Source organism: Antennarius striatus, chromosome 5 (genome assembly GCF_040054535.1).
Source record: "Antennarius striatus isolate MH-2024 chromosome 5, ASM4005453v1, whole genome shotgun sequence".
Lineage (NCBI taxonomy): Eukaryota > Metazoa > Chordata > Actinopteri > Lophiiformes > Antennariidae > Antennarius > Antennarius striatus.
This window is the reverse complement of record NC_090780.1, coordinates 1022501-1047706: the sequence shown is the minus strand read 5'-3', so window position 1 is coordinate 1047706 and position 25206 is coordinate 1022501. Positions and strand designations below refer to the sequence as shown.

General features: G+C 47.6%; 1 protein-coding gene across 6 annotated transcripts in view; it reads left to right on the top strand.

The window, feature by feature from the left end:
* The window catches only part of arhgef10la (Rho guanine nucleotide exchange factor (GEF) 10-like a), a 95960-nt gene that overhangs the window by 47958 nt on the left and 22796 nt on the right, over positions 1-25206 (top strand). For all 6 annotated transcript variants that reach the window (XM_068315022.1, XM_068315024.1, XM_068315021.1 and 3 more), the window contains 2 exons: positions 10281-10402; positions 23101-23187. In XM_068315022.1, the coding sequence (XP_068171123.1) occupies positions 10281-10402; positions 23101-23187 (209 nt within the window). The remainder of the gene's footprint in view (positions 1-10280; positions 10403-23100; positions 23188-25206) is intronic.

Sequence of the window (25206 nt, the reverse complement as noted above, 5' to 3'; positions counted from 1 at the left end):
TCCATTCACCGATCACAGGAGCATCGACAACAGCATCAGCTTCACAATCCCCAGCTTTACAGTCAATCAGTCAATCAATCAATCAAGTTTTATTTATATAGCGTTTAATCATGACAGCAGACATTTCAAAGCGCTTTAACAGACAGAAAAACCCAACGGAACCCTCCAGAGCATCAGAGACAGTGGTGGGAAAAACTCCCTCATTGAGGAAGAAACTCTGGACAGGACCCAGACTCTTTTGGGCGGCCATCCGCCTCGACCGGTTGGGTGGAAAAGAAATCAAAGTAAGATCAGGACAGGGTCAGACACAGAGACAGAGAGTCAGAGAGTCCAGATAGAGTCAGTGTCTCTGTGGTTATAGTCAGACCATTTGATGCAGGAGCTGAATGGGGGACCAGAAGGTCAGGCTGTGTTCACCGACCCCTGGGTTGTTGTCTTCATACATGTTCACCATCAGGGAGTTGGTGAATTCAAGGCACAATTACAGCTGATTGGATGACGGTATGGTGGAAGGAGGAAGGAAGATTGATGGGGGGTGGTACTGGTTTAATGGGGGGGGAGCAGGTCCACAGCTAATGGGTGGATGAGGGGTGAACCTGAGAGAACCTGTGAGGACATAGAGCACAGAGACTCCAGGGAAGAAGTTGGGTTAGTAAAGGTGTGAATGGAGACCAGGACTGGAGACCATTTGTATTACCTTTAAAACACTCTGATAGACTGTTTAAAGCGCACTTCATGATGCCGTCAGCCAATAGAATGCGAGTACGGTATCACTTGACTGTCTACTAAAAATCTTTAGTAGACATCACGATCAGAGAGGAGGAGGAGTAACAGAGATGGTCAGAGAGGAGGAGGAGGAGGAGGAGCTCAGTGAGTCTGGATGTTGAGTCTCTAACAGAGTAGGTCTAGAAGAAAACACGTAGTAACCTAAGCTGCCTTAGTTGTAAAATTTATGAAAAAGAAAAGTTTTAAGTCTAGTCTTAAATAGTGAGAGGGTGTCTGCCTCCTGAACTGAGGGAGGGGGCGGGTTCCACAATAGAGGGGCTTGATAGCAGAAGGCTCTAGCCCCCGTCCTACTTTTGTAGATTCTAGGAACCACCAGTAGGCCAGTATGTTGAGAGCGTAATGCTCTAGATGGATTATAAGGAACTAAAGTTCCTTCAGAAGGTCGGTGCCACCAAGGGCTTTGGAAGTGAGGAGGAGTATTTTAACATCTATCCTAGCTTCACAGGAAGCCAGTGCAGAGAAGCAACACAGGAGAAATATGGTCTCTGGCACTGGTCCTGGTCAGAACCTGGTCTCTGGTACTGGTCCTAGTCAGAACATGGTCTCTGGTACTGGTCCTGGTCAGAAACCTGGTCTCTGGTACTGGTCCTGGTCAATCCTGGTCAGAACCCGGTCTCTGGTACTGGTCCTGGTCAGAAACCTGGTCTCTGGTACTGGTCCTGGTCAGAACCTGGTCTCTGGTACTGGTCCTGGTCAATCCTGGTCAGAACCCGGTCTCTGGTACTGGTCCTGGTCAGAATCCGGTCTCTTGTACTGGTCCTGGTCAGTCCTGGTCAGAACCCGGTCTCTGGTACTAGTCCTGGTCAGAACCTGGTCTCTGGTGCTGGTCCTGGTCAGAACCTGGTCTCTGGTACTGGTCCTGGTCAGAACCCGGTCTCTGGTACTGGTCCTGGTCAGAACCTGGTCTCTGGTACTGGTCCTGGTCAGAACCTGGTCTCTGGTACTGATCCTGGTCAGAACCTGGTCTCTGGTACTGATCCTGGTCAGAACCCGGTCTCTGGTGCTAGTCCTGGTCAGAACCCGGTCTCTGGTACTGGTCCTGGTCAGAACCTGGTCTCTGGTACTGATCCTGGTCAGAACCTGGTCTCTGGTGCTGGTCCTGGTCAGAACCTGGTCTCTGGTGCTGGTCCTGGTCAGAACCTGGTCTCTGGTACTGGTCCTGGTCAGAACCTGGTCTCTGGTACTGGTCCTGGTCAGAACCTGGTCTCTGGTGCTGGTCCTGGTCAGAACCTGGTCTCTGGTACTGGTCCTGGTCAGAACCTGGTCTCTGGTGCTGGTCCTGGTCAGAACCTGGTCTCTGGTACTGGTCCTGGTCCGAACACAGGCTGCAGCATTCTGGATTAGTTGAAGAGTCTTCAGCGACTTTTTCTCCCTTCAAAGGAAGTCATGAGAGAACAGAGACACAGAAGAGGGCTGTTAGGGCAAATGGAGTAAAAGAGGGGGGTATGTTGAGGAATTACTGCCAGAGCCAAGACATCAAACAATCAGGTGATGTCTCTACATCACAGCGTGGGACGTCTGCAGGGTCTGAAGACTGTCAGGGGGGGGGGGGTCACCATGACAACCAGAGCTCAAGTTCATCCCGTCTGGAAAAATATGTTCAGAGGTCAAATGTCAAGGTCAGAGGATGATGATATTGTACGTCCCAAAGGTCACGGGTGACGTCACAGGAAGGGTGACCCCCGCTCTGCAGGATGGTCATGTGGTCAGATACTGAAGGAGACATTAATCTGTGTTAAAGCTCTAACACTGTGTGTGTGTGTGTGTGTGTGTGTGTGTGTGTGTGTGTGTGTGTGTGTGTGTGTGTGTGTGTGTGTGTGTGAGCTGCTCTGTATTCCATCCGTGGTGAGGCAGCAGCGACTGAACTCCCCACAAAGCAAAGGAGGAAGAATTGCGTCTCCCATTGTACTGCTTCCTTTTCTCGAGCTGATCCTCCGCGTTCCTTTCACGTTTACCTTCCTCCTGATTGGTTTGGATGCGTTTGTGTACATGTTCAGGGTCTGCAGCCCACGCCGCAGCCCTCTGCTTTCACCGCCTCACCAGCATTCACACACTGATGGTAATAGAAATGCCAATCTGTTAAGAAAACAGAGTTCATGCATAAAAAAAGGTTTTTCACAATAAGTTTGAGATGGAATCGCTGCAGTGCGTATATAATTCAGATATGATTCAATATCTGCCTCAGATGCTTTAACTTCTTGACTCTCCACTTTTTAATGTTAATGTTAGCGTGTCTTGGTGTTTGTTGAACATATACACTACATTTTTCATGTGTTGTGTTTGATGAATAATTCGCTATTGAATATATTTTTGTCAGGATTATTTTGCCGGTCGTTATCCACTCATCACGTCGGTGGAAAGGTTTTCTCAGTCCGGTGTTAACAATCTGACAAAAGCCCCGTCCCTCGTAGACGTCTCGTTCCAATTCTCCAGACGCCACCGGAGCCCCAGATGATTTGAAAACACACTGTTTTCTTTCAGTGTAGCCTCCGAGCTAAAAGACGGGTGTGCTAGCAAACCCCCACCTGCAGACGGTCGGCATCTGGAAAGCTTCAGTGTCTTGAAGCAAAGTTTCATTTATTGATTTGGTTTGTGTTTGTTTCCTCCTCCCTGCTGCTGGAAATAGTCACCCCAAAATATGCAAATCAATAAAGGTTATAACTTATCAGAAACAGCGATATATGACTTCTTCTTCTCCTCCTTTGGGCTTTTCCCTTCAGCGTCTCCACAGCCAATCAGTGTCCTCCATCTAACCCTGTCTTCTCATCCTCTTCTCTCACACCAACTACCTTCATGTCTTCCCTCATTACATCCATAAACCTCCTCTTTGGTCTTCCTCTAGGCCTCCTGCCTGGCAGTTCAGAACTCAGCATCCTTCTACCAATATATTCACTATCTCTCCTCTGGACATGTCCAAACCATCTCAGTCTGGCCTCTCTGACTTTATCTCCAGAACCTCTAACATGTGCTGTCCCTCTGATGGACTCATTCCTGATCCTATCCATCCTGGTCACTCCCAGAGAGAACCTCAGCATCTTCATCTCTGCTACCTCCAGCTCTGTCTCCTGTCTTTTCCTCAGGGACACTGTCTCTAGACCAAACAACATCGCTGGTCTCACCACAGTTTTGGACACCTATCACGTGTACGGTGTCACATGACTACCAACTAAAAATCGGCGATGAGGTGAAGTCGCATTCGTTAATGTGCGAATTGGCGAGGGTGGACTGTGTTCCTTCTTAGGTACACGTCTCTGAAACCTGATGATATAATCAGAAAAAAAACAAAAAATTTTCAGGAAGCCAGAGGCTCAAAAATGTGTAGGTCAGGGTAGAATGTTGACTTTAGGGGTGTCGCAGGATGTTGCAGTCTCAGGTCAAATGTGACTTGAAGCTCTAGCTTCCTCTTTCCTGCTTTTACCCCAAACTATGCCAATCAATAAGGGTAATAACTCATCCGAGATAGCTATATATGACTAGCTTTATCAATAAATCAATAAGGATAAGTCGGTTGTGTGTCGGCCGTTGGTCTAAAGTTCCTGTGATGCTCTGGGTCCATCCAGATGAATGTTAGATGAGTGCAGCTGATGGATTCCATCCCTTGGGGGGTAGATCAGCACCAACCTGGTTAAGATGACAGTTATATGTTAATTGTGTTACGCCCACACTTTGCCTTCCCATTTAACCAAATGTAATTACGATAAACGAGTAGTTGATTTAATTTCACGGATGACGTGCCGTCACCGAGGCTCCCTCACCGTCGCAGGCGGAGGCAGACCCGCCCGGCGCTCGGGGGGGGGGGGACCTGCGCTCCAAAGCAGCCAACCGTGGGCTGGTTGGCTTTTAAATGGGTGTCGTGCTCCCAGATGGCCCTGAATGGTGGACACCACAAATAGCTAATGTTCTCATGCATGATTTAGTGAGTGATTAGACATCACAAAAGCCATTTCCCAAACCCATTTTCACACCAGTGTTTATCCCATCAGCTCATTTAGAGAAAATACAGCAGCATCCCCCCCCCTGATGTAGTCCGCAGCCTTCGCTGTGCCCCAAGAGTGAATGCCAATGACTTTAAAGACATTCCTGCATGCCGTATTAAATCAGCATATCCATTAACGCCCCCTTGTTAATCTACAGTAGAAACCGTTCCATCTGCAGCGTTTCCTTAACGTTTGGAGGCCTGACCGGTGGTGGATGTTCAACATCACCGTTCACATCACAGAACATGGCAGAGACTGGCAAACAGCGTTTGTCACTTTGTGAGTGCATGTAGTGTAGTTCTGAAGCCTTGAAAAGGAAAGTGGAATTGCCCTGCTGTGGCACTTCGCCACGAGCCCCGGGGTGCATTAATAACCTGTGTGCCGCTGCATCTTTCATGCGTCTCAGAGTGGCCCCACCGTTCCTGAAGGGTATCGCTGAAATAGCCAGAAGCGATGCCTAATTAATGGACTTTCTCAGAGCAGAAATAATTGCTTCCGACCGTGTGGGCTCAGCCCTTTCAGGGGGGGTTTAAGGCTGCTGACTTTGATGGCCTTCACTAGAAGCACAAGAGGCCATCAAATGGTGAGGGATGGCAGAAGGAGACGACAGGAACAGGTGAATGAGTGGTCAAAGAGAGGAAGATGGAGAGGGAGTGTGTGTGTGTGTGTGTGTGTGTGTGTGTGTGTGTGTGTGTGTGTGTGTGTGTGTGTGTGTGTATGTCAGGGAGGAGCAGAATATTGAGAATATGATTAATAGCAATATTATTAATAATATTATCATTATTAATAATATTATCATTAATGATCAATAATTAATAATTATAATAATTATTAATGCTCAACAATTAAAAGAATAAAAATAGTAATTATTAATACTAATATTTATAATATATTAATATTAAAATAATAATATTAATAATGTGAATATTATTAATATTCATATTATTAATAACAAATAATAACATTATTATTATTATTATTATATCAATAATATGAATACCATTAATCTAATGTTATCAATAATATTATTAATTGTTAATAATATTTTTAATATTATATTATTAATAATATGCAAGGACTACTGAGACAGCAGTGGGTCCCCCAGCAGGACCAGAGGACAGGTCCTCCTGCTGTGCTCCAGGTGTTCAGGTGTTTCCTCTGAGCAGACCAGCAGGTTTCCTCAGTCCAGAGGTTCTGGCGCCGGCTCCGACACGCCTTTCCAGTCCGCTCACCTGGGCCATGCTGATGTTTACCGCACAGGCAACAGGAAGTTGGCAAAGTCGTTCAGGGTTTAGGAGAGGCTGCCAAGGCTTTCCTTTCATTGGCCCACAGCTTCACGGCTCGGTTGCTGTGGCGACTGCTCTTCATGTGTTGGTTTATCTATTAAATTTGTGCTGTTTATGTTTGTTGTCTCAATGAAAAAGATAGAAAGATTTCCATTGTTAATACCTTTAATACAAACATTCACCCCCGCTGTGGAAGGAAATTCATGCACAAGGATTTTGCCTTCAGTCACTAAAATTAATCTCTCAGACAGCAAAGATTATCTCCCTATCTGACTGCTCAAACACGAGAATGTTCATGATAAGTAAACATTATCACAGATTTAATTATCAGATCACACACTAGCATTGATCCATGAGAAATATCAATTGCACTGGTGTATTTAATTAGTTTATATCTTTGCCCTTTGTGTCACGGGGGGGTTGATGGAGCACCATGCTCTGCAAATTAATCTTCATCAGCTGGAAACAAACGCACCATTTGAATAAAGAAGCTGAGAAATGAAATGTCCTGAAGTTTATTATTCTAACCCAACACCTCCATCAATGAAGACATTAAACGTCATTAAACACTGACTTCATCACTGAGAACATAGTCGTCCCTACATTCATCCTAGTCCTTGGTCTGGGTTCAGGTCTAGCCTCTAGTCCAGGTCTCACTGAAAGTGATTGAGACGGTACAAGTATGAGGCTGAATTCACATTACAACATGTAATGGTGTTTATTACCCTTTAAAACACATTTTTAATAAACTCGTCCTGTCTGCTGATGACTAGAACCTCTCTGTCTATTGTTCTCCATCGCTGCACCCATCCTCAGGAAGGGCAGCAGCGTAATGGACTCCACCCGTCTAGTTATTGATTTAATTTGTGCATCCACTTGTCCATTAGTTACCAGCTTCCCCGTAAAAGCCGGCCCCTCTCCTCCCAGGGAACCAATAAAAAGGGGCTATCTGACTATGTAATTAGAAAAGCATCCACACACTAACACAACCGCTCCACCTCAGGCCAGTTCAGCTTAATGTGTCTCAGCACACACATCCGTTCACACCTTCCTGCGGTGTGAGTGAACCCCAGTGTCGAAGGGTTCTAATTGAAATGATTTGTTAGGGCGGCATCGTTTCAGCCGCTGCAGAAACACTCTTCTGCTTCTATCTGCTGGTTTACAGTCGTAGTGAATGTATTGATGGCCCCTTTCACACAGCGCTGTAGCTGTGGAACCAATACCCCCAACCCGAACCAATACCCCAACCCAAACCAAGACCCCCAACCCGAACCAATACCCCCAACCCGAACCAATACCCCCAACCCGAACCAATACCCCTAAACCGAACCAATACCCCCAACCCCAACCAATACCCACAACCCGAACCAATACCCCCAACCCGAACCAATACCCCAACCCAAACCAAGACCCACAACCCAAACCAATACCCCCAACCCGAACCAATACCCCCAACCCGAACCAATACCCACAACCCAAACCAAGACCCCCAACCCGAACCAATACCCCCAACCCGAACCAATACCCCCAACCCGAGCCAATACCCCCAACCCGAACCAATACCCCAACCCAAACCAAGACCCCCAACCCAAACCAATACCCCCAACCCGAACCAATACCCCCAACCCAAACCAATACCCCCAACCCGAACCAATACCCCCAACCCGAACCAATACCCCAACCCAAACCAAGACCCACAACCCAAACCAATACCCCCAACCCGAACCAATACCCCCAACCCGAACCAATACCCACAACCCAAACCAAGACCCCCAACCCGAACCAATACCCCCAACCCGAACCAATACCCCCAACCCGAGCCAATACCCCCAACCCGAACCAATACCCCAACCCAAACCAAGACCCCCAACCCGAACCAATACCCCCAACCCGAACCAATACCCCCAACCCGAACCAATACCCCTAAACCGAACCAATACCCCCAACCCCAACCAATACCCCCAACCCCAACCAATACCCCCAAACCGAACCAATACCCCCAACCCGAACCAATACCCCCAAACCGAACCAATACCCCCAAACCGAACCAATACCCCCAACCCGAACCAAAGATGGACGACTGGCTCCATTTAGTCACAGGTTTTATATATTCCAAAGAATAAAACTCTTCACAACAATTACATGACACACATGGAGGTAAACACAACAAACAACACAAACAACCAAAGACGAGTAAATCAGAGGAAACATGAAACCAACAACATCATCATAAGGACAATGTTTTATGGTCTAAACAGAAGCCTTTCCATCAAACTAAAAGACACCCCCCCCCACACACACACATATAAAAGGCCCATTTCATCATTTTTCCAGACATATAAGTCATGCTTTGATTTTTATTACCTCTGACTGTTGGGATTAGAGCCTTGGCTGCAGTCTGTGTGTGTGTGTCTGTGTGTGTGTGTGTGTGTGTGTGTGTGTGTGTGTGTGTGTGTGTGTGTGTGTGTGTGTGTGTGTGTCTGTGTGTGTGTGTGTGTGTGTGTGTGTGTGTGTGTGTGTGTGTGTGTGTGTGTGTGTGTGTGTGTGTGTGTGAGAAAACACTTCCTCTCCTTGACACTAATTGGTCGGTAGCCGCCGTAAACTGTGTGCCCTACTTATAATTGCCATTAAGACTGTAATGTAAATGTTCTTTATTTCTCTCCCTGTAATTCTCTTTATTATAAAGCCAGCAGGATGTGAACACACAGTGTGAGGAGGTAGAACAGGTCCAGGAGAGGAGTCCACCAATGTCTTCATGTCCTACACTCACTAAAATAGACCCGTTTAGTGTGGGGGGGCAGGACACGAGGAGACAACATCAGTGAGACCGCATCTCGTTCTTTACCGCGTGTTGGTGGATGGATACATCAGTGAGACCGGATCTCGTGTGTTCTCATGACTTTTGCGTTACTTTATCAGTGTTTATGTAAGTTATATATCATTAATTATACACAGGTAGAATCTGCATGTCTATTGGTTGATAAAAAATATGTTTGTATTGGAAAGTGGAAAATATTTAATTTCTGAAGGGAAATTAAGACAACACACTCTGGTTACTAGTTCAAACGCATGCATGTATGTGGTGCTTTCCACTGTCGGTGTGTTCACTATCCAGTCTGGTGACACACTCAGGAGATTTCTGTAAAGGCAGAAACACACTGATGTACTTGGGTCGTTCCATCGTTTGGCGGCATCTCATTGTCTCTGTTCTAAACAGCCTTTCTCGTCTGTATTTCAGCTTTAAGCGTTAGAAGGACTTTAAAGTAAAGGACACATCTTGTCAGGAACACGTCTTAAACTAAGACGACGTGGCGCTGGTTCTGATGGAAAGAGGTTTCTGCTTCGCCCCGAGACAACAACGACAAAAGTAGTGATCAGCATCTCCTCTCCATCATCGCTCTGATGCACTGGAAGTGTGTTGTCATGTCAGCAGAGGTCCGGTGTGTGTGTGTGTGTGTGTGTGTGTGTGTGTGTGTGTGTGTGTGTGTGTGTGTGTGTGTGTGTGTGTGTGTGTGTGTGTGAAACAACATTACTTTTAATTTCTTTCACCTTCACTGCTGCCACCCCCCCCCCTCGTTGGCCGGACCCCCCCGCTCCGCTGATGAGACAACAAGTCGTTAAAAAAACGATAAAATAACAAATAAAACTCAGCTGTTTACTCCTCGGTCAAAGTTACACAAACTTTGTGAGAGTTTTCTCTAGTTTAGAGTTTATTTTGTGATCCTGCTGTGTGTGTGTGTGTGTGTGTGTGTGTGTGTGTGTGTGTGTGTGTGTGTGTGTGTGTGTGTGTGTGTGTGTGTGTGTGTGTGTGTGGACACAAACACGTTACACATCACATTTTTGCGTGCTGCTGAATTCCATACACAATTAATTTCTATTAATTGAAAGGTTTGATTAGGAAATCCCATAATTAGAGTATTTTCTGCATCGTTGCTTACACCTGGATGACCACACACGTGTTTTCAGCCTCAGCTGGAGGTGTTCAGGTGACACGTCCATGGTAGCGTGGACGCGTCCTGCTGGGACTGTCTTTCATTGTAGTTTAAGTGCAGGTTTAATCACCTGCGCTCAAATGGTGATTACATCATTTGATGGCAGGTGATTAAACCTCACATGCTAATAACGCCATTGGCTTTACGAACCTGGAGCAGCATCCTTCTGATTCGCTGATAATGCGACGCAGACCTGAGGTCAGGTGAGGCTGAGTGAACGCGTTCTTTATGTGTTCCAGGAGAGGAGAACTCGCCCGGCTGGTTGTGTGGGGAGGAGGAGGGGAAGACGACGGCCCCTCTCTGCTGCCCGGTGCTCGTCTGCCACATGCCTGTCTTTGCCACAAAGTCACCTGAGAGAAAGGTAACGAGCTCCAGCGCTCAGAGACAAACACAGATCCAGATCCAACACCCAGAAGGGGTTTCTGGAATGCCTTTGTGTCCGTACTTACGTTACGTTAATGTTTGGTGCGTTGGTCATCTGTGGACTACAGCTGCAGTCTAACAGGTCTGCTCTTACATCATACGGGTCGATGGATTAGAGACACTGTCTATAATGAAAAGGCCTCCTTAGATGTGTGTCTGCTATTAGAACAAGTCAGACCGCAACATCCCGCGACCCACCTGAATTCAACATTTTACCCCATACTACTTTCATAACGGTCGCAGCAATGAATGCTTGATGTGTACCTGAAAAGGTATGAGAATGAAACTTTGACCTTGGTTGTGATCGAATTCCCATCCCCTCGCCTCCCTGAATATAACGCCTTTTGTTTCGTCTTTCTGTCTCATCCTGTTGAAATTTGACCCTGACCTAGTTTTCTTATGGTCATCGTCTCACCTTCTTCCCCTCTGCTGCCTGAGTGATGAGCTTTTAGTTTCGTCTTTCTGTCTGAATGGTGGTGAAACATTTGGTGGCCTAACGGACGAACACACCAACACTGACATTACAATACACTGACCCCTCGTTCCTCACGGTTAACGCGTTCAGGAACCACACAAGATTAACAAATTCCACAATAGAGCGACAAACTATTATTTACGGTAATTTAAACGTTTGTGAACCCCCCCATACTGATATTAAACCACCTTCTATCTGTGTCACCTTTAAAACAATAGACTGTTTAAAACACTTTAGTGTCTCACGGAAGTGTGAGACTCATGGAACGTAGAACCCTTCAGGATGCTGTCAGCCAATAGGATGCGTGTACAGTATCACATGACTGCCTACCAAACATGATTAGGTGAAGTACCTGGTAGTCCCTGTTTGTGTGTGTGTGTGTGTGTGTGTGGTAATACGTGCCCAGACACCAGTGTGAGGAGTTTAAAGTCTGTCCGACCTCTGAGCTCCTGATTCACACTGGGCCCCAGAGGTTCTGTGTTGAAGGAACGGTCAGGGTTTGTATTCAGGAGGCGTCACCCCCCCTTTGGATTGATCCGTCAGACCGATGTGACTTTCACTTCTCCAGACGTCTCCAAACTTCTCTGAATCAGCTCTTTCCCTCTGCGGGGTGGGGGGGTTCTTTTCTTGAGGATTTTGTCAAAGACGTCGTAGCGTCATTTTACAGTCTGTCCCATTGAAGGCAATCAAAGTCCATTTGCCTCGCTGCGCCGCTCAGAAGACACGCCTAACTGATGATCTCACTCGAAAAATAGCTCGACTATCGGAATTACAAGGTGACACAAATGCATCCCCTCAAGATGCCGACTAAGACTCCCGATCGATGCGAGCCGTTAAGACCCAGGAGCCCCCGATGGATCAAACGGTCAGCGCAGGTGAGCACTCGCCTGAAAGGGTCCAGAAGTCAGACGCCAGGAGATCAATGAGCAGCAGGTGAAAGATGAGACATCCCAGCACATCTTGTAGCGCTGTAATGTGGTTACCGGTCTGACTGAGGGAGGTGTGTTCAGGGGGGGGCAGACCGCCTCCGTCAGCAGGGGAGGATGTTATAAAGCGATCATGCAATTATCTTAATGGCTGCGGGACACCCAAGTGTAAATCAATGTTCAGACATTAGATTAGGACCCACCGCCCCCCCAGACTGATGCTGCACACAGGAAACTGAGTCCCAAACTGAAGCTGGGAATGTGGGAATGGGGGGGGGTCCCCAAAGGTATCAGGGACGCTCCAGAGTGTGGTACACCTGGCTGCAAGTGGAGCCAAGTCAGTTCATATATTTTCAGTCGGTGGGGCCCTGCGGCCCCCGAGGAGCCGCCCGTATTCTGCCTGAACAAATGTAGCACTTAAGCATGCTGGGAAAAAAGTGCGATGGCGGCTGCGCGGCTCAGGAATGTGGTTTACCATGAAATTGGTTCTCAAATTGAGCGTGTGCGCCGTCACATGAGTCATTAGCATAGAGCGCTGTTATAGCCGCTCACGCTATCAAGGCTAATGTGAGCCACTGGAAGGGAAAGTGAGACGCTCACATTGCTGCGTGTGCACATACATGTGTCCCATCACACCTGTGTGTGTGTGCTTGAGATGCTTTTCCTCACACACCTCTGTGCTCCCCCACCCCTGAGGCTGTGATGGTGACGCTGGGGAGGTGAGCACACACCGTTGCTCTCGTCTTTTTGATGACAGAAGCTTTTAATGGAGGGACTTTAAGTCGTTCACGCCGAGCAGCCCGTGATTAGGGGCTTAGCTCGGCAGCGCCCCCCCCCCCGTCTCCGTGTCTCATCCACCCCCTCTGGGACTCGTGTCCCTGGGAGTCAAAGCTCTGCAGCGTCTTCAGCTCCTCCTCCTCTGAGGAGAAAGGATGAAGATGAGGAGGCAGGATTAAAGGAGAGGGGGCCAAAGGGGCCAGAGCCGCTTCCTACACAAAATAAGGTTCTGAGGCGGCGTGGGGTGAACGGGACACACGGGTCAGTGGGGGGGTCTCGATCCAATGCTGGCCGCGAGCGGCTGGGGGGCACCTGGTGCTCTGGGGGCATGTGGGTGAACTCATTAGAGCCACAGATAGAGCTGATCGCTGGTCTGCTGAGGGAGAGCAGACCTGACAGAACCCCCCCCCCCACACACACACACACCTTCCATTGAGCTGCTGACCTTTAACCCGTCTTTCTTCCTCACCCTCTGCCTCCGTCTGAGGCCCGGCTGCTGTCTTGGTGAATAGTCAAGACTTATTTTGGTGGTGATCGCAGTTTAACGATTGGTTCACGCTCCTTTATCCCCCCCACACACACACACACCATTTAGACATGAAACTGAACTAGTTTTTGCTGTTGGACCGGGGGCCTAGAAGGTAACCTGAGCAGAAAGGGGAGCAAATCAGGTCCTTTCAAAACTCCCAAAAAGAGTTTCTTAAAGTCCAGTGGATTTACTTAAACAGCTTTGGATCCCAAAAAGAACGACTCAGCAAATGAACCCAGGTGATGTGTCTCATGCTAATGACCCTCATTAGTATGCAAAGACTCTGTGAAACTCACATTTCAACAACCCCCCCTTTGACACCCCCCTGGCACCCCCATCAACCATCGTTGAGGAGCCAGACGGGTTTCAGTGAATATGAATAGCACTGCCCACACCCCACAGGGGTAATTAGCTGGGACCAGACCAGACACCGCCAGAACTGAAGACGTCTCTGGGACGAGAGGAGAAACGTCTTCAAGAAACTGTCTTAATGTCCAGTGGATTGATTTAAGCAGTTCTGGAGATCCATGACCAGGATGAGCGAGACCCTACACAGACATCTCCCCATCACTTCCTGCTGTCCTTTATGGGAAGGAGCTCATGCTGCCTTGGGCTTTGGAGCTACAAGTTAGACGGAATACACAATTTGATGTCACCCTGGGTAATACTGGACAGTTTAAATGATTACTGGACAAATAAAAACCTATACATTCCAGACATAGTAGCCAGATCCACACAATATGTGTTTCTATTCTCTCCTTTGCACAGGAACATGTGATTGAAACCTCTTTCAGTTCTCAGCAGCAGGCTATGATCTGAAACCCGATAGCAGACACAGTGCTCTATGGAAACCAATAACCTGACAGCTCAACATGCACCCGGCTCCATTCAGGAAGTGTTTTTTCTTTAGAATTCTATTCCTTTATAAACATTAAATCAGAAAACTTGTGAAGGACCTCGGAGCCTCGTTCCACAATGAGGCGTGTGAATGTAGCAGCGCTGTGGAGACGGGGCAGGAATGCATTGGCCAGATAATGGCTCAGAAACACTCCTCGTGTCCTCTGGTAGGCATGCACTTGTTCCTTTGCAGCTGCTGTGAAGAGCTGTAAGAGATTCAAGGCTGCAGGGGCTCGTGAAAGAGTGAAAGGACACCGTTCCAAAGTCTTTATGAGGCATTAGCCCAGGACCGGATCGCGTGCCAGAACACTTCTAATACCTCGGAGGATTTCATCATGTATGCTTTGAAGTGACAAACGGAGAACTCTGCATCAGCGTGAGCTTCCTTCTGTTTCTCTGGGAGGATTAGCTTCTGTGTCTTAGCCCAGAGAAGCACAAAGCCTGGCCACATCTCCTCCCTAATACACTCCCCAAGTTTACACAGGTCACACGATTACCGCTCTGATTCATCCGTGTCTTCTCTTTTTTGAAGTTGTATGGAATCCTTTAAAGACGTTAAAGTGGTTTTTGTGATCTGGTGGAATGACAGCGGGCCCCTGGGGGTCGAGGTTGTGAGGGTTACAGTAACATTGTGCATGTCCTTACAGGATGTGTGTCAGGATCAAATAAATCATAATTATGAGCAGAGTGTACTGTTCCTGTATTTGTCCATCTTGATTTTATTGTTATCTATGCAGATGATGCTCAGGTTTCTGTGAGCTACCCACCGATGCCCCCAATTAAGTGGCCTGTTTTTACTCGGATCCAGTTTAGACACACAAAGTAATGAGTTAGTGAACAGTCTTTGTGTGACGTTTCTACTGCGTGGTCGGCATTACAGCAATACGTGCTGACAAAACACCAACACGATGCTGACGTTTCAGGACGTCAGCCACAATCTAACGTGGCATCTGCTTCAGGAATCAACAGACGCCGTCTGCAGCTTTAAATTCCTAGATAAAGACGGGTTTCCATAGAACTCCTGTGATGTGTGAGGTGATAACGGCGGCCGGGGGCGTCATGTTGTTGGGCTGTCTGTCACATCCTCCTGAAAGCAATATCCCAGCAATGCTTTCAGTGAATTAGTTTGGATTTGGCACAAACGTCCATCTGAACTCAAAGAGGAAGGTCATTGTGTCCATAAGTTAAGGATTTATGCACTAAATATGACAGGACCTCCCCCAAATGTGTAATAGGATAAAATGATCAAGTGATGACATTTTATATCCAACAGGTTTAAGGTCAAATTCACTATAATATTACAGTGTTCTGGGATTCAGCCATTATTCAGTACCATAACTCAGAAACGGGAGGGGAGACTGTGGCCATATTTCATGTCTGGTCAGAAGCTGAAGGTGTTCTGATTCTGTCCTGAAACTCCATAGAGTCTAAAACTCCATAGAGTCTAAAACTCCATAGAGTCTAAAACTCCATAGAGTCTAAAACTCCATAGAGTCTAAAACTCCATAGAGTCTAAAACTCCATAGAGTCTAAAACTCCATAGAGTCTAAAACTCCATAGAGTCTAAAACTCCATAGTGTGTCTAAAGGCATCTGTTTCTCTGATGATGAGCTAAGCAGCTTCTGTTCTTAGTGAGCCTGTGACTCCGACTTCTACAGTATTATTATTATTGTTATTGTTATGATGATGATTATTGTTATTATTATTATTATTATTATTATTATTGTTGTTGTTGTTATTATTATTGCTGTTGTTGTTGTTATTGTTCATTCATTCATTGATCTTCCTAATCCCCTCATCCGCTGCCGTGGGTCGTGTGGTGCTGGAGCCTATCCCGGCCAACTCGGGGGTGAGGAAGGGGACACTCTGGTTGCAACGCCAGTGCACCACGGAGCCACGTGAAGGAAGTCATACAGACACTCACACCTATGGGCAGTTTCATTGCTCTCAGGGTTCACTACCATCACTACTATCATTAGTAGTGCAGAGCGCATTCGTGCATCAACGCTCGCAACTTCAGCTCATCGCGGTTTTTTGGTCAACAGTCACGTGATACTGTACACGCATTTTATTGGCTGACGGCATCCTGAAATGTGCTACGTTCCGTAAGTCGGGGACTTCTGTGAGACACAAAAGTGCTTTAAACGATCTATCAGTGTTTTAAAGGTAGTACAGATAGAATACAGACAGGTACTCTGATGGTTTGGACACGTCCAGAGGAGAGATGGTGAGGATGGAGCTACCAGGAAAGATTGGGTAAATGGTTGGTGTTGCCATGTTTGTCCGTTCTTTACACAGAGCTGCTCTATACTTCAGTCAAAGTCCAACACCTCTAATGCCTTCACAGAGTTAAGATGCCGTCTGAACTGAATCACTGGTGTAGCGTAGAGTCGCTGATTTGATCAGTGTCTGTAAAAATGGCCGTGTTGAGAAAGTCGTGATATTCCAGTTGAGGAGGATATATAAAAGTGATGAAACGCGTTCCGCTGTTTCTGCAGTCCTGCTTCTCCTCTGGATTCAGGGCACAGATGAGCTTTTGACAAGCAGAGTGTGAGGAGCAGGAAGGAGTGTCAGGCTGTCTGCTGCGTGGAGCCGGATCACAGAAGACCCGTCGCTGGCTGTCGGGTCTGGTGGTCAGCGCCGCTTCACACACACTTCACACACGCTAGACTTGTCACCGTTAGCAGGAGGTCAGCGATATCACGGCTCTGATGCTTAACGGTCCAGATGAGGAGGACCTTCGGTCTGAGGTCAGGGCAGAAGGCCAAGCAGTGTTGAGACAGTGGTGACAGTAGCCATCAGTTTGGCTAGAGAGACTGGAGAGAGACTGCCCTCCTTTGTTCTGGGGTATTTCCACCCTGTTGAGGTAAAGAACAGTGAACTTTAGTGATGATCTGAAAGTAGCTTCAGCACTGGGACCTACTGGTCCTACTGGTCCTCCTGGAGCACAGGAGCTAAGAAAACATGCTGCTGAGTCGGCTTTGCAATCTGTTGAAATATACAGTGCAAACACTCGAGTTGTGTTAGCATAGGCGTGCTAATGCAGTAGCATCATCATTACAACCCATTAGTCCGAGACGTAATGAGTTTACTAAACAGCTGGAACAGGGATGTGAATGTTAGGGTGTAAAGAAAGGGTTTCCACTGGATTAGAGTGTTTTCTTGCTCTGTTTCCATGGTAATTACACAGTAGTTATACATCTGATGCTGCTCACATTGCTCCCATGCCCTCCCTCGTCTTCTCCTTGCCCATAGCTGCCAGTGCAGCGCCTACACATGTGACCAGGGTCGACACACCCACCGCCCGACAACCAGGTCATGTGTAAAGGCCTGATCTTGTGCTGTGACAGTTAACATACTAATTAGAGGGAATCATAGACTCTCTAGCAACGCCTCAGTCCTGGCTTTCTGTCACGATAGCATGCAGGAACAAATGATGCACCAGAGGGGAAATCCTGCAGATCTGCTAAACGTTCTAATTTGGTCACATTCTTCGTCTGTGATGAGACGTCAGTGTGGAGAGGAGAGGAAAGAAGCTAAAACGAGGAGGAAGTTGGGCTTTTCTGCCGTTTGATTTCCTATTGTACCCTAAACCAATGCCGTGTGCTCTCCCTGTTGTCGCTCCTGCTAATTAGTCATCCTGTGTCTCGTTTCCACACGTGGAAAACGACCTCTCTGAATGCTGCTTAGTTTGTTCTTGTAAAAGCTTCGTAAAGAGGAAATCATGTCCAGTAGGCAAAAAGAAATCCTTTAAAAAAGTCTGATTTAGAAAATTATTCATTTGCATAATACTGAAAAGAAGGAATCTTGATTTTTTTAATGCTCCTATGAATTGCCAATGCTATGCTCTCTATTCAAGACCGCAAAGTCATTGAAGTTAGAATAAAATATGAATAAATAGAGGCTTGAACCAAACGGTCTAAATGATGGTGGTACGATGACCGGAGTGGTGTTTGTGGAATACTTACCATCGATCTTTGTCTCATCTTACGCCAAAGAGGCCACAGCAGAATTATTTTCTCAGCATTGCAGTGGGGAAATTCAAATTGGGGAGATGCTCCTTGATGTGCAGCCCCGCCTTGGCACAGCAGCTGATGGTGACGACCGAGCCAGGACCGGCCGTCCCTTTGTTCTGCTTCTAATGCCATCTGATGTGTAGGATTACAAAAAGCCTTCTCCAGGCTCGTGCCAGCGGTTTCATCTCAAAGCCCATGTTGACAAAAGGCACAAAAAGGAAAGATGGAAGACGTGATGAACTACAGAGACATTTTGGGTCGCTGTCCTCCTCTGAACCCGTTACACTGCTTCTGTTCGCAGTGGGATGGCCGTGGCTGCAGGAGCTGGTGTGTATCAGAGGAGACTGCGACGCAGTGAATCTGCATCACATTTGTTGTAAATGTGGCCATCGTTCAGCTGGAAGCGGTGAAGGACGCCAGGAAGAATGGCTGTTGAGTCATGGAAATGAGTTTGTGATGTCCTACCAATGTCAGCCGGTGGCGATCAGCCGCTATGTGCAACCTGCACTCCCACTACTCTCCACTTATTGATGATGTGATCTGTAACACCGCCAGAGGAGACGGGATCACGGCTGTACAGACAGAGGTTATTAAATTGAAGGAAGCGTCCTTCGTTGGCTTTAATAATGAAATGATAGCCACATGGTTTCACCTCCAGTCCTAACTGCCCTGGAAGTCTTATCAAGAGATCAACACCAGAATGTCTCCTCAGCTCTGGTGTGTGGACGGTTTAATCTTATTGTCTTCAAGTGACTCTCAGTATTCAGAGCAGAACTCAGGCCTGCAGCACAGCAGGTGGTTGGCTCTTTGATCTGTCTTGTGGATGCTGCTGGAATTTAAATCCCAGGGTGACATCGAGCTCATGAAATCATAACATGAGCAGCAAGTTCCAACGGTGGTGCTCTGAACTTCATTAGAGAGCTTCATTAGAGAGGAGGAAGGCAGGAAGTGAGCAAACAGCAGGTTTGTGTCTCCGTGTTTCTGTCCAGGACAGAACGCCTGTCCACCAGCGTTGTGTACCTAAAGGCTAACGTGGTGACGTCCCGCTGCAGCCAGCTTTCTGTCAATATGTGTTCAATTTCATTACAAAGACAGTCATTGAGTTGTCTGTACCTCATTAAATGTCCTGACGCATCAAAGTCAAGTCAAAGTCAACTTGTAGTCTAATGTACCACATACATGACATACAGCACAGATGTACCTGTATGTCATGTATGTCAGTTCTCTCAGACCCACGGCGCAACAGGCAGTACAACAGGCAGTACAACAGGCAGTACAACAGGCAGTACAACAGGCAGTACAACAGGCAGTACAACAGGCAGTACAACAGGCAGTACAACAAGCAGTACAACAGGGAGTACAACACAGGCAGTACAACACAGGCAGTACAACACAGGCAGTACAACACAGGTAGTACAACAGGCAGTAAAACACAGGCAGTACAACACAAAGTATAAGACAAACAAAGTCCCACAGGGCCCCTAAAAATGATCAAATTTGTCCAAGAAGTGTTGTAGATGTCAGAGACTTCGGGCCATGTGTGTCACAGCTGCTGGCCTCTGGAGTTTGTTTGGGGAGCAGTCTGGATAGTCCTGCTCCTGTTCCACCAGGAACTGCCTGAACTGTCGTCCTAACTGCTATTTGAATAGTTTGAACCAGTTCTTCGTAGCCATTGATCTTCTCCTGTGGACGTTCTCCGACGCTTCACACATTTAATCTATGTTTTCTTTCTGTTCTTGACCGATCCCATGATGCTTCGCTCAGGGCGACACGTGTTCACTCGTTGGTGATCTCTGACATATACAAAAACTTCGTTACATCATAAGCTCTGTTCTGTAACTGGATCAGTCGTCATGACGATAAATTCCATGACCAGAAGCCTGATTTTCAAGGTCGAGCTCCATCAGAATGTCCATAGATGTCAATGGTGACCAAGGAGTCAATGCAGTGTAGCCTGTGGGGTCAAAGGTCGCAACATTCAGTGTTGGTTGTCTGTAGATTTCTCTTTTGTGGTAATATTATGGTCTGCAGGATATAAAACGGACTTGGAGCCCTCACACGCTCCCAGACAAGCATTCACTGACTTCTGCTCACAAACTGGACTGGATGCTTTGTGTGACTAATTCACTTATTCCATCCTATATGTGTCAGTCGTAGTGCGCAGCAATGACTAAGTTTACAAAAGTGGAATGATTAACATTTATTTTCCATCTCTTGTGTGTTTTTTAAGTTTGGTTCACTTGAATTGAAGATCCACGGAGTTAGAAGGTGGTGCATGAAGCCCCTGAAGCTGTAAACTCAAACTTGACTAAAGCTGATATCTACGAGCATTGAACCATTTCCTCCAGTTTGTTCCAGGTCATCGGTTTAAACTGGTGTGTGCTTTCACCTCATGCACGAGTGTCGCTTTCTCCTCGTATTGTGTTCACATCTCCCCATCTGTTTTATAGCTGAGGTTTGTGTTCCAGTTGTACTGATTTAATTTGCCAACATTTCCTATTCTTAATTGATTTGATTTTAATTTAAAATAAATGACCCTGCAGTTACAATGTGGAGGCAGAGCATCTGTGAGAAACCACGAAAAAAAGACTCTTTCTTCGCTGCATGTTGTGTTCGCTGTGGTGAATCATCAGCTGGAACTGAACGTAGAGAGAAATGAGTCCAACAGGGTCGGCTCCAGAACACGTCTTAAGAGACGGACCCAACAAACTGAGCCCTGCACTAGTTCCCCAGTCTTCCTGATGCTAACAGGAGCCCCCTCTTCCAGGTTAGCAGCTGGTATGTTGTTCATTACCTGTAAGAGTACCCAGAATGTGAGTCATTTGACTGGAGTCGTTGTGTGCAGCCTTGGGCTGAGGGGCTGCATTGACGAGGGAGCAGCAGCGCCAGTCAATTACCAGGTAATAAATAACAGAGCTTTTCTATTAGAGCTTGTTAGCAAGGTATAAGACTGATGGCTTGTAGAACCGGCGGGCGGCTCAGCGACTATAGAATTAGAAAAACACACAGCTATAGTGTTCTCTGGAGTTAATACCACCTGCTTCTGTGTGTGCAAGGAGTTAATAGAGATGCTGCTTGTGTTTGCTGCTCAGCAGGCTGTGCTAGACCATAAATAACATTTGAACACTCTACGTTCACGTTGTGGTGAGTTTCCGCAGTCAGAGAGAACCGATCACACGAGCATGTTATTGATGACATTATGAGACGCTCCTGAACGCGATCAGATGTGTTCGGGGAAGTGAAACAACACCAACTGCCTTCTGGGGCGTCATGGTTACCTTGGGCGATCTCACCGGAGGTCTGTCAGCGACCTGCGTCAATCAGCTCCAAACGCTCCATCCTGTCTCTCCCGTTACACACACGTCGGTCTCCCCCCCTGCTCACCGCTGCCACCTGGAGCCAGCATATGGGCCGGCGCCCTCTTGGGGTAATGGGTGGAGCAGGCTGTCGTCCAACCAATGGGTCACCAGTACTCAGCAGCTGGGAGGCCACCCTCTCGTCACTCCAACAAATCTCACTTTAATTAGCTCACCCCCCCACTACCCCCCCAGCTCCCTGAAGTCCTCCCATCAAACCTCCCTCAGCTGCCCCCCCCCACGCCTCTACACCTGGGGGTAGCTCCAGCCGGTCAAACACACGCAGCCTGCAACAAAGGAGACTTTGGATCTCATTGATTTCTCAACGGTCCCCCTCCTGTTTCCTTATTAGCATCGCCATGACAACCCACAGGTCACAGCTGAAGAAGATCTTCTGAAGTCATCGATATGATCCGTACAGGTGGACGTGATCCGGCGGCTTTGCCATTATGCTCGTCAGAGCTCCATAGTCTGTTTAAAGGAGTTCAATAAGTGGACGTATTGATCGGCGTCGCTGTCTGCACCTGAACGGGAAGCGATCGGTTTTCATCTCCACGTTCTAAACCCCGACAGGCAGCCTTTTGTTCCAAATCAGAAATATGTCTCCTGCTAATTATCGCAGGATAATGTGGATTAAAATAACTATTCCAGTCAGGACGTCATTTTTAATATTTTGTCAGCACAACTGGACATCATCAGCAAACAGATAATTGCTTTTGAAGCCCCCCAGAAAGAGAGTCCCTGATCAGATCTTTGTGCAGGAGGAGGTGTGGGGCTTTCCGACGCGTGATGACTCATTAAGGAACACGGCGATCCGTTTCTCCATCCCAGCGTTCCCAGCATGCCTCCTGCTCTGAATACCTGATGGGGCTGATGGGACGACGCTCGTGGGGTGGATGCACCCCAGCGGCGCTGCAGAACCGTACCCTGGAGAGGTTTAGCTCACCAAGCACTAAAGGTCTGGAAAGACTGGCCTGTGATTGGCCGCTGGTCCCAGGTGACTGATTAAACCAACCACAACCACCGCAGGACGAGCAGCACCGTCTAAAGACGCCCCACCCCCCCAGCTCACCCACTCTCATCCCACAGAACCTCAACAACACCATGATGTGTTCTGTTTGTCAGACGGACACCGTCACAGTCCGCTCCAAGAAGGTTCTGGGTTTGAATCCCTTCTGTGTGTGCTGTGTGTTCTCCCCGTGTGTGTGTGTTGAATGAGGTTCATATGGTTAATATTCAACAGGTGACTGAACACAACATGCTGGGGGGGGTCATTGATGAGATGCTCAACTGGAAGCCTGTCAGACGATCGCAACAGAAACTCTCCAGAAGAGTCTCCACCCTGTGGGGAACCCAGAAACTATTACATCAGAAGGAGCTTTGTATCGTCCACCGTTCATTAGTCCTGTCCTGTCTGAACCGCTGCCCTGAGGTGTGGGGAAACACCAGTGGTGGGGGGTCAGGGCCAAAGCCTCCTCTGCTGGTCAAACAAAACCACATCATGATGATATTTATAATGAAACTTCATGATATTGTCATGCATTTTTCTTAACACACACTTTGAGCTCACCTGGATCCTGGTGCAAACCGGTTCCAGTCCCGGCGTGAGCGAGGCGGGTCCTGGTCCTGATCTAACCCTCCTTCATGTCGTCTCCTGCAGCTGGAAGCCGCCCTCCACAGTCCTGTCAGCTGTGCGTTGTTGGGCTTCTTTGCGGCGAGCACCTCCTTACCTCAAGGCTACCTCTGGGTGAGTCACACCTTTCTCTACCCCCCCACCCCACCCCCCTGCACAGATAAACACACAACACTTACAATCAGTGACGAGGCTCACACTCATTCTCATTCACAAAAATGCTGGTGCTGGACAGATGATCGATTCTAAGGGACTCCTTAGAGACTTAAGTCCCTAAGGCTCCTTAGACTCCTTAGGGACGTACGTCCCTAAGACACCTTGGAGACTTATTTTCCTGAGACTCTTTAGAGACTTAAGTCCGTAAGACTTCTTAGGTTCTTTAGGTCCAGAGCTTCCTTAAGTCCCCCGAGACTTAAGGACCTCAGGAGTCCTCAGGACTTAAGTCTCTAAGGAGTCTTAGGGACTTAAATCCCTAAGGAGTCCTCAGGACTTAAGTCCCGAGGGACTTAAGGACCCTCTGGACCTAAAGAACCTAAGGAGTCTTAGGGATTTAAGTCTCCTCCTTAGGGACTTAAGTTTAAATGAAACTTCAAGTCAAATTTTTGACTTCATTCCAGAAGTTTTGCTTCTGAAGAAATCAAAAGTTCCAGGAGTAACAGTTTTACCAAAATGAAACTCAGTAACAACCATCAAGGTGTGACTGATTTGCTCTTTGGACGTTCAGTCTTGGCTGAAGAACATGTTTTCTTACTGCATTTCACTACTCAAAGATTCCGTCTTTGGGGTTGAAGGATGCGGTGCGGTGGGTAGCACCGTGTCCTCACAAGAAGGTTCTGGGTTCCAGTCCTATCTGTGTGGAGTTTGTGTGTTCTCAACGTGTCTACGTGGGTTCTCCCCGGGTTCTCCAGCTTCCTCCCACCTCCAGAAACACACAGCTGAGGTGACCTGGTCACGCCAAAGTGTCCGTTGGTGTGTGTGTGAGTGGTTGTTTGTCTTTCGTGTGGCTCTGCAAAGCACTGGGACTAAACCTGGAGCCGTTTGATTGGCTGTCATGGCTGTCAGGGCTAAAGAAGCCGTTTCCTGTGAAGTATAGCCCCGCCCACCCTGGCAAACAGGAATGGCAGCTCCACGAGGAAGAAGAACCGTCACAGCGACAAAGTGTGGAGTAGAACACGTCACCAACGCAAAAGCAAACCGATATTCACGGAAAAATAATAGAGAACGCCTGCAGGAATTATTAGCCGCTGAGCTTTCCCGCCCCCAGTCGGTTCCGCCTCCCTGGCAGGCTCGTCAAATGAGAGCTGACATTAATCACGTTAGCGTGTGGTGGGCTGTGGCGACTCTGAGGGCTTTGATCGGAGGAGTGACGTGGGGTCTAATGATCCTGATGCTGCCGTGTTCCCCTGTTTGCTTCACCTTCTTTGTCCCACCGTCACCCCCTCCCTGAACTCACCATGTCACACGTGGGGGGGTTTGAAAGGCATCCTGGTCAGAGTGCGGTCTCATCACCCAATCATTGTGGCTGTCATTGTGGATGGGGGAAGCGTCCAGGTCCCATGTTGGTGTCTATGTTCCTGCGATGGGGACGCACCTCTTCCTCCGGTTACAGAGTCACTTGAAGCTGTTTTTTCTTTGGTGGGGGGTGTGTTCCTTCGAGATAAGTCCACCCTATATGTTTCCCCCCTGTGTGACAGACCATTATTTGTTCTGGCTCATTCTCAAGGGCCCACAGGATAGCTCCTGTCCAGATCCAGCTCGCTGATACAAATCAAACAAATGATTGCATGCAAATCAGGGTGAGCAGGGGGGGGAAGAGCTAAAGACTATATTTAGCTTGTGTCACATTCGCACCATGTGATTCATACAGAGAACAATAAATCAGCGTCTAGCAACAAGCAGCCACGCTTAGTTCTCAAGGAGGACGGCGTCTTTTGTCTGGGCTCCACCGACGCCTCGCAAACGGCTAATGAATGAAATCACAGTGGAAAGCCACGGCCACAATTTAATAGTTTGGGGGGGGGGGTGCCAGTGGAATTGGAATGGAATCGGAGGCTCGTGTTGTCGTGGTTTCCTCCTGATTGGCACCGACAGCATTGATATAAATGTGTTACATAGGAAAGTAAGACGCTCAGT